We start from the raw sequence: 23,751 nt of genomic DNA, 5'->3' as shown, positions 1-23,751 counted from the left end.
GGCCTCACATGATTTCAATCTAGTTTCTGCCAGCTTCCTGAATGGCACATTCATACTGCTGTGCCAGAAAAAGCTGTATTTGTAGATGAGGAAAATGTGTGAGCAGCTAGAAACAGGAATATTTACATTCTTAGGGTTTCTCCTACCACGATTTAGACTTATTTTGGAATATACAAAGTTAGTAAGGAATAATTCTTCCTGAAAAGTTGCTTGCACGTGTACCAACTGCGCTCAGGAAGGTCAGATGATGATTCCGGTAAAACAGAGTCATAACCTAAATAGTTTAAAATATACAGTGAGAATTTTCCTTAGATTAAGTTTGTGTAATAAAACACAACCAAAATTGAATTACTTTATGATTACCTGCAGCAGCCCTTAGACAAGTGTTAAAAAAGGGCAGTAGATGGTTATTAAAATCAGCCATGTATACCTACTTCTGAATTACTGCAGACCCTGAAAGAACACCAACTGAAGGCAATCCGGAGGCAAGCTCAGGATTAAACAGCAGTCATGGTATGTCAATTGCTAAAACTCTGCCACTAGCATTTTTAAAGTGAAACCAGTACATACTCAATGACTAATCCAAGCATTTACGAAAGCAATTTTGAACAGGTCATAGCTTGGGGACAATTCAATGTTTGAGTTATGTTCAGGTGACTTGTTCCAAACTCAGGACAGACAAGCACTCTTTACCAAGCTCACAAAATCTTTGAAGATCATACCTCTGTCTCTTGTTTTCTTCTCCATGGAGCAAAGAGTCTAGTAGTTTGATCAGAACCAACACTGATGATAAATTCTCCTTCTGGGTCCCACTGTACATCCTCTACACTGTTAAAATGTCCTGAAATCACAACTTCTGGAGTCCACTCTTTCTATTACAAAAGTCAGAAAGCAGCAAGGGTTTTTCAATTGACTGACTGACATATTCTAACCAAAATAAAATCATCAGTGCCCTTATGAGAAAGAAAACAAAAGCCAAAAAAACAAAAGGCATCGAAAACAGCAAATTATTAGAACTCAGAAGTGGTGAAAGAGACACAAATACTGATTTATTGCTCCAATCTAGAAGAAACTTGTGTTATTGGTTTAGCTGCCACTTCTGAACAAAGCACAACCCCTAAGGAGTCTGGTGTATTCCACTGACTTTATGGCTCCACAGGGAAGCAACCAATTTTAGAGCCTGGGAGAGTTCAACCCCCCTTCTGTGCAGGCACAAGACTCCCACAGAGCATTATATTCAGAGAAGGACTATTTCAATCATTAATTTTAGCTTGTACTGTTAAATTTTTCTATTAAAAACAGAACTTACTTCAAGTGACATCTAACTGTAATTCTTTTAGGTACTAATAAAAAAAACAACGTACCTTATTACCTGTAGCCTGTTTCCAAAGATGTAATGCTCCATGAAAAGCATGAGCAACTATCATTGAACCATCTGGACTAAACTGGCAGTCAAAAAATCCAAGGGTATTGCCACCCACTTCACCTACACGCACCTAAATTAATAATCAGAAGTTAAATATCCATGAAAACTGTCTCCCATTCATACAAACACATCCTAACATCATGAGATGAAAATTTAGCTGTAGGCAAGAGTTTGCATTACACACAAAAATACTTTTAAAGAATATTTTAATTGCAAAATTAAGAACTAAAATATCATGGGAATTAAAGCTGCATGCCACCTTAATGGAGCCTCCCTTCATAAAAGGACAGGATCTTGCTCAGTCCCTCAAGGGAAAGAAAACACTGCACTAGATGAAATGGGGAACGGAATCTTCCCGTGGTTTACTCCAGTCCATTGGATGCAACAGTTTCTTGTCATCTGTTGCACAAAACGGAAAAATGGTCCAAAGGAAAATAGTTCCCAATTATCTGCCCCTCCAATCCTTAATTTCCAAAATTCACTACCGTATTTCCACTTTCCTGTTTCTCCAGGAATCCCTACAATTTGCTCTACATTGCTGCTGTAGCATATTCTGGCCTCTGTTTTGTGCTTCCCTTGTGATACGTATGTGTGTATACACACACAAACGCCTTATAGTTCCTGTAGTGCTCTTCCAAGTTTTTAATTGCATTAAAATATTAAATTATCAAGTTTTATTCAAGAGATAAGACCACAATTCCCCTCAAGCTAAACTCTTAACAATTCCCCCATTATTATACACCTGCTTTTAAGATCACAATGAAATGAATCTAGACCTCATTCTAAATGGTGCTGTGCCCATTTTATTAGCACTCATTCAAAAAAATACTTCTCTCATGGAAGTGACTTTGATATGCCACGACAGAGGCAGAATTCTAGTCTCACCTCTGAGCATGGGAATGATTTTGTGAAGACTTCTTGTTTGTCATGAGAAAGACAGAAAATGTGATGTTCCCCTTGTGCCTCTCTTCCCTGCAGGCTTCCAGGTCAGGTTTCCCTCCCTCAATGCGAAAAGGATTGCTGCAGTTAAAATCTGAACTGCAAGCTGCTCACTTGAGGTCTAACCAATGCTAACAGAATGTAAAAACAAAGAGTAACACCATGCAACAAGCTTTACTGCACAACCCCTTTTTAGAAGCTTGTAAATTTAGCCACAACTAAGCATTTCAACTAGGGACATGATATCTCTATGTGATCATCCTATTGTGAAGCAATTTCCACTTCAAGTAGAAAGGCATAAGAACTTTTCAGTGGAACAAAGGAAAAAGTAAACACGCTACTGTAATTCTTCTTCACCCAAGAAAGGATTAGGACTTTCTCTGTGACCGGAAAAATCATAAACAATGGTTGGCATAAACCAACACAAACAATTTCAGCCAAACTACTGCAATCTGGAAAAGCAGGTCAACTGAAAACAAAAACATCTGCCATAGGACTAGATAAATCTCATTGTACTACTTGTTTATTTAGGATGATCCACATCGGAACAGCATTCAAAATACTACAGCGAAACGTGAAAAAACAGACCACATGGCGGAAAAACCTAGTGATGCAGCCCATGAACAAATTACTGTGAGTAAAACCAGGCTTGTGAATTGCATGTCAGCTGCTCTGTAGTAACTGCTTGGGTACATATTCCCATGAGGATTACTACAAATAATTCAGAAAGGTTTCTTCTTCTTGCCAGGAGTACACAACACATGTTACCATACAACACTTAGCTTGCTATGCTATAAATGACAATTGAGCACAAACTCCCCTTAGAAACTCTTCAATATGATAATAAGAAAGCAAACAAATCATAGTGCATCACATCCTTTTTGAAAAATATAGTTTTACCCACAACACAGCATCATAACGAGTACTTCTGCAAGAAAATGCTTTTGCCTTTCATGCCAGTATTTTGTAGAATTTTTGTTCCCTACACTACACACACGATGTTGGAAACGCAACTTGAATACTGCACATTATTGTGAGAAAGACTTGACACTTGCCTGTTCTAGCCAGACTCCAGATTCCTTGTCGGGTTCCCAGATGATCACAGTTTTGTCCATTGATGCAGACATTATCCGCATTGGTTGCTGCATGCTGCCATCTACAGTACAAGGAAAACAATTATCCTACAACCTACAAGAATACTATCTAAGAGCATTTGATCATACTGAAATCCAAACACATTAAGAAAATTGTTTGGTATCAGGTGTGCAATGCAGTACTTAAGTGCCAAACTTAAGCTCTAGGTTCTGGCCAAGCATTCATTAGAAGTTAATGTATTTTTCAGCCACAACGTCTGAAAGAAAACATAAAACACACGTACACAAGAACAACCATACTCTGCTTATTCACTCAAAATTGATATTGAAACAAACATGAAGAAAAAGCCAGAGCTTCACAGAGACACTGCATAGCAGTTCTCAGTTTTATTCCCCAAATAAATTTTTACTTAGAGATTACAGTTTAAAACAAAATAATCTCTATGCCAATATTCACTGTTTTTTTTTTTTCCAAATTAAGTGTTAGATTCAATATAGACTTCAACAGACTGTAGCACTTTGCAATACATACAGTACTAAGGACTACTCCCCAAAATGCAGTGAAACATTTCAGACAACTGCTCAACACAGACAGAATGGAGAGGATGGAGCTGGCTCATCACCCAACTGAAAAATCCCCAGGAGAACCATTGGGGAGCCTTTCTTGAGAACAGAGATATTGGTGGGCACCTCATGAGGTGGTATCTTATGTCAGCACCAGACCTCTTACCTTATGCATTGAGAGTATGTCTCTCCGACCAGCCTGCCTCTACTGAAGAGGAGAAGCTATTTTGGGGAACCCAAGATTGGGTAGGCCAGAGAATGCAAACAGCTGCATGCATGCAGAGGCATAATGTAAGACACATGGAAAACTTCATGGCCTTAATAGAACAGCTTTTGAAATTGTAGTGCAAGACTTATACGCCTATATTGTGCCTAAACCTTGCTTTGACAGGCAAAATCTTTTATTGCTGTTTAGAAAAAATAAAATAAAATAAAACATAAAGAACAGGCAACTCAGCCAGTATTTCTAAAGCAAGTTCTGCGTCTTTCACCAAAGGTTTTTTGACATTCTAATTGCATTCTACCATTCAAGTGTTTTATATATGCTGGCAAAGCTGTGTTTTGTACTGGTGATGTCATTTGCCATCAGTAACTCTAACACATCTCAGGAAATAAAAAAAGGCACCTTTGCCAGTACAAATACACAAGCACATTCTGAGTGTGCTCAAGAATCTCCTTCTCTTATACACAAGGCAAACACACACCAGCAAATCAGCACTACAACCAAGGCTGCCAGAATTTAAGGATTTAAAAAGAAAGATAAAGGCTAGGGCAAAATGCAAAATTAAAACTGTAAATAACTTTTTTTTTTCCAATGCACATCTGCATTAATGCTAAAACTACATGTAAGAGAAAACTGATACTTAAGGAATCCCTGGCATGTTGTACTTAATGTGCAGAAGACTGAGGATTGATCTTCTGAATGTAGTTATTTGTTCCTTTCTACTCTAAGAAAAAGAAAGGAGTGCTCTTGAGTTAATGCTTACCTTCTAAAGAACAGATATTTCAAGCAAATATCAAGGTAAACTAATAGAGCTATTAATTTATACTAAATTTGTACTCCATAAATAACAGATCAGTTACAATAAAGCCAGTACAGCTCAGTTATTTCATTCATTAAAGAAAACACGAGTAAAAGGCAGCATCCATTTACTTATAAAGCGTTATTTGCAGAATTTAAACATTTTCATACTTTATAGTGACAAGTGAACATACAAATGCAATATGCAGTGATGTACACTATGTACACAACACTTAACATAACTGCTAAGTGCTTGGTATCATTTTACCTTTGAAAAATGAAGGTTGCCAGTGAACTGCATACACCCAGTTTTCATGACCAGCCAACACCGACTCCAAAGTAATTGCGTATGTCGTATCAGTATCTACCACAAATCAGAGAAAAGCATATTTCGTTCTAAAAGCCAAGAAAGACCAAGTCATTTCTGGTATCTTCAGTGAAAAAAAAAAAATCATCTTTCATCATCTACCAATATCTCAATAGCCTATTGACATTGAAGAGCTCCTTGAAAAGCTGCTTTTGCCATAAGCCTCAAGTACCAGACTGACGCTAAGAGGTCACTCAGAGTGGCAGCACAGAATTCCTGGAGAGCTCTCAAGCATTTTGAAATAAATGCTCTGACACTGGCTCTACCCCTACTCTAAATCATATTTACATCTCCAAATGACTGTAAATACAAGCATTAAGATACTTCAAATGACAAATCAGAATTTGCAGCAAGTATCATGAGCACTTTCTACACATCACATCATGCAAACGTCATTATATTACCTAAACTGCCTAATAACTTACCTCTCAATATCAGCATTGCGAGCCTCTGATGTTACAGTGCTCAAACAGCATGTTAAATAACCATTAAATAATCCTGTACATCCTTATCTGTTCTCTCCAGTAGTTTCCCAAGATTTAAGTAATTGTAGTAACTCTTAATGTACTCAATTTGAAAGAAAATTAAAGGTATGCTATTAAACTGGAAGAGAACTGCAGTACAGCTTACCTCCCACAGACAAACATATCTCCTACGTACTGCACTTGGAATATGTGTAACAACCCATGTTGGTATTAAGCTCTCTCCCTGCTTTACCTTTTCTGCAAAACATAATTAACTTTACATAGTCATGGCTTTGAAACAGTAACTGCACTTTTGCTAACAGCAGAATAAAAATAGCAGTCAAAATGCTCTCAGGTTCTTTAAATACAAGAAACAAAACCAAATTAGATGGTAACCACCACCTTTTTAGCTCCCCTGAAACAACAAACAGATACATGAATGAAAATCTGTACAAGAGAATTTTACAGCTGTTACCTACCTTTGACAGTAAAAACATTCTCTTTCAGTCTTATGGAATCATCTTCAGTTTCTGGAAGTTGCTTTGATTTCGTACACACTTTCCAAACCCTGATCAAACAATCCTGAGAACAGCTCACTAAGAAAAGGTCTGCACCTGTTTGGTGAAAATAAATAAATAAATAAATAAATAAATAAAAATAAATTAGAGCTATGTTTTCATTGTTTTTGCAACTAACGGGTAACTTACCATCTTTCCAAACACACACTACAGCATTATCCTAATTTTTTCTTATTTTACACAGCATTTTAAAATGCTGTCATATTTCAACATCAACTCACTCTCCCATTTCAAACTGTGCTAGTTTATAACACAGTGACTATGGACACTCCCCTACTTAAAAAAGATATGGAAAACATGGCAAAAACTGTACGTATTTTTCCCTACTACTTATGGCCTTTACTCTCAAAATTCTAACAGCTCCAATACTGTTCAAGAACTTCTTTCCTCCTTTTTCAGGATTGTAGCATCCTCTAATACCTTCTATTTCATCTTCTGCCACTGTAAGAACTGTCTGATTAGTGAACATCTGAACAGGTTCTCCTCTTAATTTCCTATTCTAAAAAAGAGGGGAGAAGAAAAGTACCATTTCCCTCTTTGAAAAAGCAGCCAACTCTTCCCTCACTCAGGTACAGACATTTGCATATTAAAAAGGACAAGTTGCTATAAAAGTCCTAGTTGTTTGCACTGAGGTACTAGTCAGGTAAACATACTTGAAGAAAGCAAGACAAAATGAAGGATGCAAGTATTCTGTAATACTACAGTAGCCATAATTTTGATAACTAAAATATAACTGCAGCGTTAAGTTCAACAATTCTTATGTTTTAACATGACACAAACCTCTATCTTGATTTTTAGTATCTGTACCACCACCTCAGAAAAAAAAAAACAAAACACAACCACAAAAGCTTAGGTGTTACAGTGCACCAAAGGGGTTGGAAGGGTAAAACAGCAGTACTGTCATTACACCAGTACTCCACTCATCCTTCATACTGACCACAGGCTGCCCACTCAATGCCTCTTATCCAATCTTCATGGCCAGGGAGCATTAACATTTTCTGAAACTGAATAAAAACTCCTGTTACATCATAGAAATGCACTCAATTACAACACACGTATCAGCAATTAGCTTTGGATTTTCAAGTCTTCTACATTTACAGCTTCTACTATATGAAACTGGAAAAGTAAGCTGCCACTAAGGACTGTAATTTGCTGACAGATTTTAAACAGGCCTTTTGGCGTTTGCCACCACTGGGTAAAGACATAACACATTATGGCACTTCCCCTACATATATGCAGGAAAGAACGAGAATTTAAGATGCTTACCTTGAAGAGGCTCCAGTTTCTCTATGATACAAATGATTACTTATTTTTTTTTAAGTTTATCAAGCTTATAGTGATACGCACAGAAAAATATAATGCAGGTACAACGTGGTAAATGATTTCTATTACATGTATGAAATGGATGCACCCATAGATAATGCGAGAAATTTATACACGTAAAATCAAGTGTAAAAAGAAGAGTAGGTGTTTTGAAATTATTTCAGTAATTAACTTGTAATACAATACTATTAATAAGAATTACTTCTGAAGGTAAAAATATTCTCTATGTTTCTTAAGATTATTGACTAAGGTTCTAAGGAAAGTATACATCAAGAACGGTATATGCTGATGGTAAACTGCATGAACAAAGGCTCAAGAACAGAGGAATGCAAACAGTCTGAAGACTGAAATATACAGTAGTATATTTTCATTCATAACATGCAATATTACTATGTTACATTTTGATTCTGTTACACACGTTTACTGCTTACTTAGCACTTCGAATCATAGAATACTTAGGGCTGGAAAGGACCTTAAGATCATCAAGGTCCAACACCCCTGCCATGGGCAGGGATGTCTCACACTAAACCATGTCATCCAAGCCTCTGTCCAACATAGCCTTGAACACCGCCAGGGATGGTGTTCAGCTTCCCTGGGCAATCCATTCCAGTGCCTCACCACCCCCACAGTAAAGAACTTCTTCCTTATATCCAATCTGAACTTCCCCTGTTTAAATTTTAACCTGTTACCCTTGTCCTATCACTACAGTCCCTAATGAAGAGTCCCTCCCCAGCATCCCTATAGGCCCCGATCAGATACTGGAAGGCTGCTATGAGGTCTCCACGCAGCCTTCTCTTCTCCAGGCTGAACAGCCCCAACTTTCTCAGCCTGTCTTCATACAAAAGGTGCTCCAGTCCTCAGTCATCCTCGTGGCCCTCCTCTGGACTTGTTCCAACAGTTCCATGTCCTTTTTATGTTGAGGACACCAGAACTGTACACAATACTCCAGGTGAGGTCTCACAAGAGCAGAGCAGACGGGCAGGATCACATCCTTCGACCTGCTGGTCACGCTCCTCTTGATGCAGCCCAGGATGCAGTTGGCTGTCTGGGCTGCAAGCGCACACTAAAGCCGACTCATGTTGTTTCTCATCAACCAACACTCCCAAGTCCTTCTCCACAGGGCTGCTCTGAATCTCTTCTCTGCCCAACCTGTAGCTGTGCCTGGGATTGCTCTGACCCAGGTGTAAGACCTTGCACTTGGCATGGTTAAACTTCATGAGGTTGGCATCAGCCCACCTCACAAGTGTGTCAAGGTCCCTCTGGATGACATTCCTTCCCTCCAGCATTATCAACCGAACCACACAGCTTGGTGTCATCAGCAAACTTGCTGAGGGCGCACTCAATCCCACTGTCCATGTCACCAACAAAGATGTTGAATAAGACCGGTCCCAGCACTGATCCCTGAGGGACACCACTCGTTACTGGTCTCCAGCTGGACATTGAGCCATTGACCACAACTCTTTGTGTGCAGCCATCCAGCCAGTTCTTTATCCACCGAGTCGTCCATCCATCAAATTGATGTCTCTCCAATTTAGAGACAAGGATGTCGTGTGGGACAGTGTTGAATGCTTTGCACAAGTCCAGGTAGATGACATCAACTGCTCTACCCCTGTCCATCAGTTCCATAGCCCCATCATAGAAGGCCACCAAATTGGTCAGGCAGGATTTCCCCTTAGTGAAGCCACACACCTTGTTGATTTTCATGTGCCTTAGCATGCCATCCAGGAGAATCTGCTCCAAGCTTTTGCCAGGCACAGAGGTGAGACTGACTGGTCTGTAATCCCCTGGGTCCTCCATTTTCCCCTTCTTGAAAATGGGGGTTATATTTCCCTTTTTCCAGTTATCAGGAACTTCACCTGACTGCCACGATTTTTCAAATATGATGGCCAGCAGCTTAGCAACTTCATTTGCCAGCTCCTTCAGGACCTGTGGATGGATTTCATCAGGTTCCATGGACCTGTGCACCTTCAGGTTTTTAAGATGGTTTTGGACCAGATACTCTCCTACAGTGGGCCGAAGGTCTTCATTCTCACAGTCCCTGCGTCCATCTTCCAAGACTTGGGTGGTGTGGTCAGAGCATCTGCCAGTGAAGACTGAGGCAAAGAAGTCATTCAGAACCTCAGCCTTCTCCAAATCCAGGGTAGCCAGTTCTCCTGATAGCTTTCGGAGAGGGCCCACACTGTCCCTAGTCTGTCTCTCATTTGCAACGTACCTGTTATCTTTCTGTTATCTTTCCTGTTATCTTTCACATCCCTAGCTGATTTTAATTCTAACTAGGCCTTCGCTTTCCTAACCTTGTCCCTAGCTTCCCGGACAAAATCCCTGTACTCTTCCCAGGCCGCCTGTCCTTGCTTCCACCTTTCATAAGCCTGTTTTTTCCCCTCAGAGTTTCCTCGGCAGCTCCTTATCCATTCAAGGAGGTCTCCTGGCCCTCCTGCTGCACTTCCTTCTAGTTGGGATGCAACACTCCTGAGCTTGTAGCAGGTGATCCCTGAATATCAACCAACAGTCTTGGGCCCCTCTGCCCTCTAGGGATATATCCCATGGAACCTTCTTACTACGCAGGCTCCTGAAGAGGCCAAAGTCTGCTCTGTTGAAGTGAGCTTGCAGTGAGCTTGCTACATGCTCTTCTCATTGTCCTAAGGATCCCAAATTTGACCATCTCATGATCGCTACAACCAAGGCTGCCCTGGAATGTCACACTTCCAACCAGCCCTTCCCTGTTGGTGAGCACGAGGTCAAGCACGGCACCTCTCCTTGTCAGCTCCTCTATTACTTGCAGAAGGAATTTGTTTTCCACACAATCAAGAAACCTCCTGGATTGCTTGTGCCAGGCTGTACCATCCCTCCCTCAGGATGGCTGAAGTTCCCCATGAGAACAAGGGCCTGCGAGTGTGAGGCTGTTCCTATCTGTCTGTGGAGGGCTTCAACCACAGATTCTTCTTGGTCAGGCAGTCTGTAACAGATCCCACAGTAATGTCCCCCATCGCTGTTCTTCCTTTAACCCTGACTCACAGACCCTCTGTTAACTGATCACCTGTCCCCAGACAGAGTTCCATACTCTCCAGCCTATCCCTAACATAAAGGGCAATTCCCCCTGCCCGCCTGCCAGGCCTGTCTTTTCTAAAGAGCCTGTAACCTTCCATTCTAACACTCCAGTCACAGAAGCCATCCCACCATGTTTCTGTGATACACATACCATTTGTTTTTCTTTCCCAGAAAAAGCCCTATTTCCATGACATTTTTGATCCCAAATTAACTTAAAATGTCTGAAATCATAGAATCATAGAATAGTTAGGGTTGGAAAGGACCTTAAGATCATCAAGTTCCTACCCCCCTGCCATGGGCAGGGACACCTCACACTAAACCGTATCACTCAAGGCTTTGTCCAACCCGGTCTTGAACACTGCCATGGATGGAGCATTCACAACCTCCCTGGGCAACCTATTCCAGTGCCTCACCACCTTAACAGGAAAGAATTTCCTCCTTATATCCAATCTAAACTTCCCCTGTTTAAGACATTAGTGTAGTTTAGTATGAACAACTATCACATTACTTGTGGCATTGTATTCTGCTAAAACCCTTACCTAGGCCTACTAAGGGTTAAGATTAAATGGTAGGCTCTGCTATCGGAGAGCCTGCAACATTAAAAAAAAAGAAAAAGCCCTCTCAAAATCTGTCTTTGCCTTTAGAGAGGAGATGGTGAGCAACAGAGCAACAGTGACTCACCTAATTTGTATGAGTATGAAAAATACATACTCAGAAATTACTGCCTCTCTTTGGTCCAACATTCCTGCTGTTCTCTAAAACAACCTTCCCATCAAACAACAACATTTAGATTCTCCTTGTTCTGCATTTGTAGTCTTAATGTTATAGCATGATCTGTGTATGAGACACATGACCAGAACAGCTTAACAGAAACTTCCAAATCACACAGTTTTGGTCTTAAGAACGTATTCTCACAGCCACCTAAGCCTCATCTGGCTAGTCATTTCTGCACTCACTGGCACTTCTGGATGTGGCATTCCAGATAGATGTTCATGTTAAACACCCAACTGGTTATCTGTAAATAAAGGCAGAATCAGCCCAGGATGAGAGATCAAGCAGCAACCTAAAGGTTTTTCTGAAGACTGCATGTTTCCAGCAGTACATTAAAAAAATTAAAAAAAAAAAAAACACAAAACTTTTTAGCAATATGTATTTCAGATAATAAATAAAACACCTATTTATTCATTCACTTATATGATCTTTGACACAATGCTCTGTATTTTACACTGACCAGTGCTAGGCAGCAAATTTAGTCCCAACTGAAGGACTGGTTCCAGCTGAACTGCTGCTAACATTCTTGTCTTTTATGGTTACTTTTATGTTAAACAGTGCGCGTATCTCCTGAAACTTGACTTTAATATTAATCTAAACACACATCTAATAATTTTCCTGTTTTCAAGGTGTTGAGGTTTTTTTTACATTACCTTTATCTCATATCAAAGAGAACTATTAAGAAAAGCAGACATTTACTTTCTCTTTTTAAAGAGTACCCTGCTTACTCTGGGGTTATTTATATCACCCCAGGTTTTTAAGTCATTTCCCAAACAGGCATTTAGTCACTGCTTAATGTTAAGGCATGCATGCAGTTCTTTTGTGCTACAGAACAAGCACTCACTCAAAATTTTCACTATCTTGCTTCCCATAAAAATAAAAACTGTCCACTGAAACCGAGGAAGGAGTAATGCTGCCGTCATGCCTTCTGCTTAGGTTTTTTTGTACTGTTTTTGGCATTTTCTTTGAAGTCTGTGTCCCTTGGTATCACACATTGTTCAGGTGTATTCTGTTCTAAAACTGCATCAATTTAAAGCTTCTTGCAGATGCACATGGTCATTATTTGTAAATTATTCAATCAATTTTTTTATTATTGCCTAGGTTGTAAATACACATATTTTGATCTGTCATTCTTCCCAAAGGTTTTGTTTCTATAGTCTCATATTTCTCCTTCTCCATTTCAGTTTTCCCCTTGGTCCTCACTGGATACATATGAAGTTACAGTACCAACAGTTCAATCTAACGAAAGCTCATGGTCTGACTCACCTACTTTGCAGGCTTTCCCACACTTCTTAATTAGTTTCTGAGCATTCCAGTTCCTTCTGTTTTAGATAAATAAAGCTGTTCTGTAGGTAGCAGAACTAATGAAGCCAGACTGTTTGTGAACATGCCCAGCACAGTCTGCACAACTAACTGCCCACACTTTGGGTTCATGTCCTTCAGGACCAGGCTGGTTATTGCTTGGCAAATTTGGCAGAGGTCCAAGACTTCTCATCTTTTCTTCATTGGACCCTAGAAGTGATACCCCTCCTCTTCCCAGCTCTTAATGCAACAGAACTAGAAAGAGCCTGAATTATCTTTGAGTCCCTTATTACACTTTTCAATTAAGCCTAATTATTTGGGGGAAACACAGTCAAACGTGCACTGCAATATCTTCTCTCAGAAACTAAGCTCAACATAGAACTGTTCTGTCTTAAAGCTCTATTTTGATTCTCTGGTTTACTTACCTCCTCTCCATAGGCTTGTAATATCTCAAGCAGGAAGAGACATAATGGTTTCTGAAATATTGTTCCCTAGGTATTTTTATAAATCAATACCTTCTTTCAAGAACTCGGAAAAGCAAAGAGTTCATTTTCTCTCTACTGTTTAACACAGTAAGAGATCTACAGGTAGAAAGTTCTTAAAAGATTTGAAGCCTGCCCACTCAACTTCAAAACCCAAGTCGTTTTTATGAATAAATATATTTTAGCTGAAAAATTAATGAGTTTGCCAAAAAGCAGCCAGAATCAGCTAACTGAAGATGCCTCAACCTTCATTACTGTAACAGTGCCCTCCAAGCTTCATTAGGATATCCCATTATTAACTTACATTCTGCCTTTGGGTTCATATAATCTTTTTTAGGATGTTAACTAAAAGAAGAGGTTTCCAAGAGTCACAGCTAACAGGGCAGAGCTACAGGCCTTACCAGTAACAGAATGATGCAGAAGCTTAGATTCCACGTACTCAGCACTCTTCTATGCCAAGTTCTAGTAAAAAATGGCAGAATGAAAGTAACATCCTTCAAATATATTTAAAAGTTCTACAGAAGCCATTATAGAAAGGTGTCAGCAGAACTTAAAGAACACAACTAAAGAGAACCTCCTTGTAACAGCTAGGAAGGAATTTGTATTAGAAGGCTTGCAAAGATGTTTTCATTCTGTTAACAGCCATAATGCACTACACAGGCACTTTTACTCCACATGGAATTAAATTTGGGCTCTTCTCTTTTAGATCTGTACAGTCTACTTAGTTAAAAGAGATGCTCTAGAAAGTTAAGACAGACATCAACCAGAAGTCCCACCTCATTTAAAAAAAAAAAAAGAGATTCTGAATGCCAACTCTGCCAAGATAGCTGGTGAAAATACTTCCTAAAACTGAAGGTGTGAAAAATAACACATGTAAAGTAAGAGAAAATTCCGCACCCCTTGTACAAACAAGGTCTCCTACCTCCAAAAATAGACAGCACCATAAATTACTTATGATGGAGCTTGTTTATTCCAGTTACTTTTCTTTATCCTCCACTGACTCTATTTAAGAGCAGCTAAGAATGTTGTTATATTCAAAAGTTTGGTCAACAACTGGCAAAATAAGTTACATATATCTAAACATTTTTAGCACTCAAACTGCATATTATTTGTTAATTTGAACCATACAAGAAAGTAAGCTCCAGATCTTGAATGAGGAAAATCAACTGCACAGCCCTAAGATAAAAGCTTTTCTTCAGCATACTAAGAAGCCTAAGTGGCATTCTGCCATTGCTAATTCCCAGAGAATCTCATTAAACTGACTTACTGACATAATTCATAAGCTATATAAAGGAAACAAAACAAAAGCAGCTAAGAAATCAACCCTTCTTTCTTTCAGTGGTCAAGAAATCACTGAACATAGCAGATAAAGGCTGAAGTATTTATTTAATAAACAACAACAACAAGATCTTGCTATTGTATATGGCAGTACAAACAGGCAAAAATATCTATAAGGCAGCTTTTATCTCTCTCAAAAAAAAGCAAAAGGGACTATTTATTCTTTAATCTCTAAGGTCACTGTGTCCAAACGAATCCAGAAGTGTATGTGATTTCTACATATGTAATTTTCAATGGAGGCTTCTGAACAGTAGGTTCACTGGTAACTGGAGTCAGTGTTTGTGGCTTGACCTTCAGTTGGGTTGTTTGTTTTTTTTTTTTTTTTAAGGGAGTGATAGAAAGAAGTGACACTGACTTCTGTTTTGGAAAACAGTCATTCGACATATGCTTTAGAGTCTAACAAATGCAAATGCAAAAGAGATGCAACAGAGGACAGAATCTTCCTAGTGCTCCAAAGGAACATTTATCTGAATGAAAAACTTAAGATTGCCAGCTTCCAAATAATACATTAAAAATGTGCATGCTTTTAGAAGATCACATACCCCTTCAAATACTTCCTTTGGCATTCAAAAGCATTCAGCACAAAGAGCATACTTAGCAACAAACATACAGTTCCACAAAAACTGCAACAGTTCTCTTAAGAGTTTATAAAATGAAAGGAACATCATTTCCATATGAAACCATTTAATGCATGGACACTGAATTCAGAAGGACAGTCATAGCTGTGGGAACAGAAACACAGAGTATCTTCATAGAGGGAAAAAATAAGAAAAACTAACACTTATACGCACTGAATCCAACTTCAACATTCTGTACTTCCATTTCATCATTCCTAGGGAATGAATGAATTAGGTAGTTGCATGTTATGGCTATCTAGGGATGCAGAAGCTAATGAAGACACCCCCCCCCCCCAAAAAAAAAATGCAGCACAAATGAAAAGAAGCAGAAGATATGAGCACTGTTCTGAGCAAGAGACAAAAACTGATTACCTGATCATTCTGCTGTATAAACAAACTTATTTTGCAGTCATCACCACCACAAGCCAGTACTGGTACTGGAAAGGAAAAAAAGCCTTCCATTACCCAAGTGACAAAATCCAATATTGTAGGATATACATAAATATGTAGACAATACAGTATCAATAAATATATTAATACAGACAAGCAAGCACAATACCACTTTTTTTAAGTTTTCTTAGAGACCAAATACTATTTGAAATAAACTAGTACAACAGCACAAAACTCTGAAGTTATTTTGGCATGTAAATAATAACTACAAATACTTAAGATGCTAAAGAGTATTTAAAGTATTTTCCTTCAAACTCCCATATCTGTGGGAAGTTCAAATACTAGATTTTAGTTAATTATGTGTATTTTATTGATCTCAGCAGCCAAGTTGGAAACTGTAGTCCAATTGCAATGGGGGGCAGTGACTGGCAAAGCTCTTCAAATTCACTTGCTCCTTTTTTATTTTCACCTGTTGTAATTCAGTTCTGAGGAGACAATTACTTGTCAGAGTCCAAGCTACGGCAACACAATTATCCAAGTGGTAGGAAGAATCACAGTACACGATAAAACAGATGATCAAGATCAGTGAAACAGTAAATCCTATTCCCAGCATTTTAGCAGCAGAGTTTCTGCAGACATTGCTAGACAAAAAGCAACCAACCAAACAAAACAGGATTAAGCACCTCCTCGAGACTTAGAAAATAGCTGTAAGGAAACTCTTTAACTAAAAGGCTGCCAGTAAAGTCCTTAAGCTGTGACTCCAGCAGCAAGTGATTTTTCAAGTTTTTACGAACAGTCTATTGGCCTTCCCCATCTGACTTCTTCACAAAAATGGCTCCTAACTTTTTTTAGTAATTTCTTTTCAAGGACAATCAGTTAAAATACTAGGCATCATGAACTTCAGTCTCTTTTGGAAGTTAAAGGATCCATTACGTATCAATCAATTTTCAATGCAAGCTTTAAATTCCTTTGATTGGTAAAATTAGAGGTTACTGTAAATGCTTCTAGTTCAGGAGAGTAGTTTACGACTTTCAGAAAACCAAATCTGTATTTAATTCCTGACTCAAGAACTGCAGACTGTCCTCAAGAGAAAAGCTTCTTTAAATCTTAATATAGCTGCCAAATAGCCTTCATAAGGATTTCAGAACAACTCCTGAAGTTATCATAGATCATTTTTCCCTGAAGCTCATTAGAATTCCAAACTGATATTACAGATTAAAGTTTATGACAAAACAATCAGCAGTGAGATTTTTAATAATATATTTAAACTACTTTATTTAGATTTTGGAATTAATATCATACTCTGAATAAAAAAAAAAAATCAGTTGTATGGGCTACTTTGCCAGGTTTAAGGAGAAAACACAGAACATGGGTCTGCTATATTAAAAGACCCTTTAGGAAATTTATAAATCTATTTCTGAGGGGAAACATCTCTAACCATACATTTATGGTTCAAAATCTAAACTGTTTCTTTACAGCTTTAGCAGCACAAATCATATTGGAACTGGCATTAAGAACATAAATGTATAGGTTGTTTTTAATTCCATATGAGACCTTCACAAATAATTTCTCATTTGAAAATAAATTCAGTTCTTCAGAAAAATAAAGTACTCTTTTTCAGGTTGAGCACTGTATTGTTTTGGATAATTAATCTGAACTGAGATAGGAAGAGGCCATAATAAAGGACTGTCCTGCTCTGAATGCAACTTCAAGCAACACTGGGCTTCGGTGACCACCCCAGCAGAATAAAATGCTTGCTATGACACCATTTAAAGAAGCTTCAAGCACTCCACGCAATTTTGGTTTCAGAAGCATTTAAAGAATATGATAGTCTTCATTTAAGATGTTTCCAAAATAAATGTTCACTTCTTTTATATACATCATGACTTCAACACTAAAAAGAAACACGACCCTAAAGCATTACAGTGAGAATCTCTTACCTGCACAGTATCATAAATGAAGAAATAATCTATTGCTCTGCAATATGAATTTTATACGCATTAAACTGGCACCACAGACACTTCATTTCTAACAAAAGTTCACAATGGAGGTAACGATTTTTATTTACCCCCTAGCCTTTTTATTTTGGCTCAACAAGCACCTGTTAGCATATTTATAGGAAAAAGAGGTTTAAAGTTCTTTAGCTATGCAGATGCTGCTTTTGATATCAGACATTAGCATTTTCAGATGGGACAACGCACCTTGATAGCGCTTTCATATCTCCCAGAATTATCACAAGCCAAAGAATAAAATAAGCTCCTATATAACTGCTCTGGAGGCATGCAGTCAAACACCACATCAGTGTGGAACACATGCAGCAAATAGCTGAAAACTCCAGATACAGTAAGAAACTCCAAAAGGCTCTAATGATACTTAAACACAAACATTATTCAACACATACATCTGGCTTGATGATACATTTAGTTGTCTGAGGTTTTTTGATTTTGGGTGGGTTTTTTTTAAATCTTCTACATACTTGCAACAGAAGAATGTGCCTGTGGCAGTCTACAGAATCTGAACATTTTTATCAATATAAAACTACACAAATCATACTGAACAGTCAGGTTTAAACTTGTCCAGCATTTCAAGTTTTTAAGACTGAACAGGTGATAAATACTGCTCATTCATCTGCAATTTCTAATGCAGGCCTGTAGATTCTTTTTCTGGATCTTGCCCTTCAATCCAAACAAGAACATGTATACGCAGCAGCACCACAAGGAGTGGGTGAAACAAACAGCATCATCCTACCCCAATCACTTATAGCCCTGCTACCCTCTTTTTAAGCTCCCTGTCTCAAGAGTTCAAGTAAAGAACTCCACTTCAGTAGCATTTTGAAGGCACTGTAATCAGACATTATTTTTCAAACTCTTAAGAAGAAAATCCTTAGATACAAGACACCAGTGAAAATCTTTAGATACAAGCAGCAGCTTAGGCTGATTCTGTAGAAAAAAAAAAAAAATACAGCACAGGGGTATGAAGTCAGTCAAATTAAAATCTGTTGGGGGGATTTCTTAGATTTCACATATCCTGCATTGATATTCAAGACGTGCAGCCGTACTTACCATTGCTGCCAGGCAGGAAAGATAAGCAGACATCCATAACAAATCCATTTCCAAACTGCAGAATTTCAATGCATTTAGCTAGGAAACAAGCACAGACAGCGCTGACCTCATTCATCAGTATTACAGTTATACTCTCATTTCCTACTTCATTATGTAGCTAAAATTTCTCATTCAATTTTAAAAAGCTGAAAAACTTTCACTTTTTTTCAGAAGCCTAAATAACACTATCTTCTGTGGAGCCACAGAAACTCATCCAGTTAAAAGTTAAATCACTATTCTCCACTGAGTATTAAAGCTGTACAGCTTCACTGTGGTAACACATCAGAAGTGATAAATATTGCAAATAATATCCTGTGGCAACAGCATTCACTACACAGAAAGCTAAAACTCATTCCATTAACTGAGCAGATAGAGAGAAGAGCAAAAACTTGCTAACACCCCTGAGATCCTACAAGTGGCTCAAATGGTTGGACTTGATGATCTTGAAGGTCTTTTCCAACCTAGTTGATTCTCTGATTCTATGAATGGTCACCCATAATCAGAGTAATCAACAGTATAGCAGAAAAAAACCTCTAACAATAGCAAAAGGATAGGACAGGACATCATGGTGTTCTTTGGGAGCAGGAGAAATGCCTTCCAGAACGTGGGACTGAAGACTGGTAACTCCCACCTATTTTACTCATAAAGGCAGCATAACGCAAAATCCTCAAGTACACCAAATAAAAGCAAGTAGCTTGAGAGTGCAGTCAGTACAATTCAACTTAAAAGCAACACTTTAAATCTAGATTAGCCACCCTATTTATTTCTTACATATTTCAAAGAGCTGTTCTCCCATGTTTTCATGCAAGGGCCTAATTTACCAGGTCAATATTCTACTATCCCAAACTTCATAGGACTCAAATCAATAGTAACAAAGAAGTGACCATTTTAACCTCACTTTTTTAATGCCAGCATTAATTATTTTATTTCACACACACACATACATACATATAGATTATCTGTCCCCACATTACAGGCCAAAATGATGGTTCTGCAAAAAAATCATTTTGCAGAACAACACAGACCCAAAGTTGTTTAACTAGCATAACCCTTAGCTTTCAAAAAGCAATACAGTGGTTTGAGGTACCAAAGCTGCAGGAGAAATCAATGTAGTTGCATTAAAAGACGTCAGTATTTAGCACAGTATTTCAGTGGATAAACACGTGTCATTTTTATTAACCCAGTTTGTTGTTCCTAAACTTTTTAGGATAGTTACCTTCTGAACCTTGCCGAGACCAGATTCTCACAGTAGAGTCAGAAGCTGCAGAAGCTATTAGCAGATTTAAATCAGGTTCATCTGACTGGTAGACAGCATCCACAGCACAAATAGCTTCAGCATGGCCTTTGAGAGGAACGCTTTTCACAAGCTGAACACATCAGAAAGCTTTAAATTCCAGTAATTTATCTGAGACAATTTTTAAAGACATTTTAAGAAATATTTTAACACTGAAAACAAATTGTACAGCTAGCTGCAAAGGCACAGCATCTGCCAACCTATGCTTAAGCTACAGCATACTCCAGGAAAACAGAAAGAAGGGATACATAATAATGACTATTAACATGATAACATTTTGTTCAAAGCTGAACAGAATTAAGCATTCCTGCATACACTATATAAAACTCACCACTCCTTGAGGAAAGCTGGAAATAGGAAAACTACTCTTCCTAACTTCTGTCCTTTCTTTTTCTCCTTCTCTTGCCCCTCACCCTAAGGAACATCTCGTAAAAGTCTGGAGGCTGTCCACAGTGAAGGACACAGAGCAGAGAACACAATGGAATAAATAGCAGCTACAGCAGCTCTAGCAGCAATGTTTAGTGTGTTCTCACAAATCAAAGCAGCCTTTTACTCCTTCAGAATACTGACATAAAAACCAAAATTTTTTTTTTTTTAAAACACCTACCCCAACCTGGATAACATCCTGCTAAGGCCACCTATATACAAACACTACACTGTTGCACAGACTGACCAGAAATCACTAGAAATGGACATAAAGAAGGGAGGACGGAGGGTACGGGAAATATCAACTCAAAACGAACCTCATGGTTTGCAGATTTTAAGGCAGCTTAAAGGAAAGTGCTACATGAGATCAGAAAACTGATGACTCAAGAACAGACAGACAGGGTCTTTTAGGCATGCTAGACAATTCCATTTGACAACTGGTTAGCTAATTTCTTAATGAAGGCTGATTTGAAAAAGCTAAATGACAGAAGAGACATTTAAAGTAACACACTGCACGACAGAATATCAACAATCTGATGTAGACACACAGGGATTCAAAAGTCAAGGTAAAATGAAGAGATATGAATAAGAAATACAGACAAAACAGGTATTTTGTGATACATGAGAAAGTATAGCAGGGGGAGTTTTAAAAAAAAAGGATACTGCTGCTCACCTGATCATTCCATGCTCCCGTTCCCTTCCATTCCCAAAGGATGAGTTGTTTATCAGAGCCACCAGAAATTAACTCTGTTTCAGAAGCTGAAAAATATGTTTTGGCAAGTTTTGTAAACACATACTTTTTAACAGCAGTCAACAGCATAAGCAGTTACATCAGTTACTACTCACAAAAATATAATCTATCAACTACAAGCATCTATCAAACTAAATTTCCATCAAACTAAAGTATGGCTGAGTTGCACAATGCACGACAGCTTAAGAGCAGAAGTATTCACTAAGACAACATAAAGAGAAAAGTCATTTCTCAAACACAACAGTGTAATATTTTCTCTTTTTGTTTGGTCTTTTTGGAAGTTAGGAAAATAAAGCAAGAGAAGTCTAACCAAAAAGAATTAAAAGCTTCATGTAAAAATTCCAACTCCTGAGTTCCCTGAAAATAATTTCTTTCACTAAATTTTAAGAAGAAAAATATTTTCATGCAACCAGCTGAAAGGATGGAAGTTTATATCACTATTAAAAAAGGAATCTTTTCATTTAAGTACTCTTCCCCTCCCCCCCCCCCCCCCAAACCAACAGGCATATTACATTAACAGTCTAATCAACAGCTCCAGTTTTCTTTGGGAGCTTCTATAAATACCTAAGGGCATGAATATATGCTTTTGAAAAGCCTGCATTAAGCAAGTTTAAAACCTGGAATTACTATAAAGGAAAAGCCTCATAAGGGTCTCAAACATTCCCAACTTGAAAGAATGTACATAAATAGCTCAAAGGCAGATGCCAGAAGGATGGTACCAGACACTCTTCAGTGGTGCCCAGTGACAGGACGAGGAGCAACAGCTGTAAGCGAAAACACAAGAAGTTTCACCTCAACGTGAGAAAGAGCCCCTTCACACTGAAGGTGGCAGAGCACTGGAACAGGCTGCCCAGGGAGGTTGTGGACTCCCCCTTTTCAAAACCCACCTGGACAGACTCCAGTGTAACCTGCTCCAGATGGCCCTGCCTTGGCAAGGGCGTTAGGCTACATGATTTCCAGAGGTCCCTTCCAACCCTGTGATTATTTTTTCACGGATATTACCTACATGCAGCTGAAAGCTTTACAGTCGGAGATTCCTTAAAAATCACTGCAAATTACTTTACAAAGTCAAAACGTGCAAAATTCCAGACCCTTCCTGAAGAGCCCGGCGACAGCAGAGGCCTCCCATCTGTCAGAGCCACCGCAGCCCCAGGCAAAACAGCCTCCAGGACTGGCGAGGGCTGCGGAACCCAAAAAAAAGACATCCCGAAGAATCCCCGCTCTTGCCGGGCAGCTCACGAGTTTGGCGGCAAGGTTCCTGCGGTGCCACCTGTTAAGACTCCCTGCAGGGAAACTGGGCTTAAGGCGAGAAGATGCTTGCTAACGGGTCAGCTCCATACTTCCTTCAGCTTACACCTACTGCCGGACTCCCTGCCTCTCCTCCCCAGCGAGGGGCAGGGTAGCAGCGGCCGCAACACCGAGGGCAACCGGCCCCCGCCGCGGCACACACACCGCCCCCTTCTCCCCGAAACCGGCGACCCGAACCGAAGGGGACAAAGAGGCGCGCTAAAAAGGCAGCGCTACTCACCGCCGTCCCGCCGGCGGACCCAGCGCACGCAGTTCACCCTGCCGCCGTGCCCGCGGAGGGCGGCGGCCACCCGCCTCATCTGCGGGACAGACAGAAAGCACCAACATGAGGCTGCGCAGCCAGGCCCAGGCCCAAGCCCAAGCCCAAGCCCAAGCCCAAGCCCGGTCCATCCCGCCCCAGGCCGCATCAGCTCACCACCGGCTCGTAGAGGATGACGTCGCGGCAGCTGCCGAAGGCGAGGAGCCCCCCTCGCCCCCAGGCCACGGCCCCGCCGCCTGCGCGGCTGGCGCAGCACGCAACGTGACAGACTTCCACGGGCGCCGCCATCTTCCTCCTCGCCGCATGCGTGACCTCACGTAGCTCCCGTAGCAACGAACCACGCCATGGCGGCGTCCCGGGAGGCGGCGCCTCAGGCGGCAGGGGCCCAGCCAGGGCCAGAGCGGCCGGGCTGCCACGGTTTTGTAGGCACGGGGTGTGGGAGGGTCCATAGGAGGAGTCTGGAAGGCTGCAGGGAGAGCCCGGCGCTAGGCTTCCAGTGCTGGGATTAGTGTGAGGGAGTCCCGCGGGCCGGGCCTCGCCGGAGCAGCACCCGTCTGCCGGCGGAGGAGCTTAAAACGCGCATTAAAAATCAGTGAAACCGCAATTAGTTTGTTGGGGGAGAGGAACGGGTGTTTGATTTGGTTTGCTTCGTGTTACTTTGTTTCGGGTGGGGTTTTTGTTTTGTTTTTTTTCTTTAGGGGGAGAGTTTTAATCTCCATTGCACTTTCTGTCAAATACTCAAAAAGATTAAAAAGTTTAAAACTTTTATGTCAGGTCTTTTGTTTGGTTTAGGGTTGTTTTTTGTTTTGGGGGTGGGGTTTTTTGGTTTGTTTTTGTGTGTGTGTGCAGAAGTGGACCCTACACATGCTAGGAAAGAACTATCAGATC

General features: G+C 39.8%; 1 protein-coding gene across 3 annotated transcripts in view; it reads right to left on the bottom strand.

Moving 5' to 3' along the window:
- The window catches only part of ELP2 (elongator acetyltransferase complex subunit 2), a 38,834-nt gene extending 15,644 nt beyond the window's left edge, over positions 1–23,190 (bottom strand). For 2 of the 3 annotated variants that reach the window (XR_009962883.1, XM_062608959.1), the window contains exons 1-12: positions 23,020–23,190; positions 22,825–22,903; positions 21,219–21,304; positions 20,042–20,192; positions 18,787–18,864; positions 15,707–15,771; positions 7,391–7,457; positions 6,355–6,489; positions 5,313–5,408; positions 3,421–3,521; positions 1,365–1,496; positions 723–872 (exon numbers count right to left, since the gene is read on the bottom strand). Coding sequence is in view for 2 of the 3 variants with exons in the window: in XM_062608959.1 (XP_062464943.1) it covers positions 723–872; positions 1,365–1,496; positions 3,421–3,521; positions 5,313–5,408; positions 6,355–6,489; positions 7,391–7,457; positions 15,707–15,771; positions 18,787–18,864; positions 20,042–20,192; positions 21,219–21,304; positions 22,825–22,903; positions 23,020–23,151 (1,272 nt within the window). In the remaining variant the exon portion in view is untranslated. Of the gene's footprint in view, positions 1–722; positions 873–1,364; positions 1,497–3,420; positions 3,522–5,312; positions 5,409–6,354; positions 6,490–7,390; positions 7,458–15,706; positions 15,772–18,786; positions 18,865–20,041; positions 20,193–21,218; positions 21,305–22,824; positions 22,904–23,019 lie in introns of those variants that run through there. The other variant, XM_062608960.1, reaches the window with a different exon arrangement.
- Between the last annotated feature and the right edge of the window lie 561 nt (positions 23,191–23,751).

This window comes from Pezoporus occidentalis, unplaced genomic scaffold, assembly GCF_034315485.1.
Source record: "Pezoporus occidentalis ecotype Australia unplaced genomic scaffold, CSIRO_AGI_Poc_V1 ctg132, whole genome shotgun sequence".
In the NCBI taxonomy this organism is placed as follows: domain Eukaryota; kingdom Metazoa; phylum Chordata; class Aves; order Psittaciformes; family Psittacidae; genus Pezoporus; species Pezoporus occidentalis.
The sequence above is the reverse complement of the archived record's forward strand: the minus strand, read 5'-3'. Positions and strand labels throughout refer to the sequence as shown.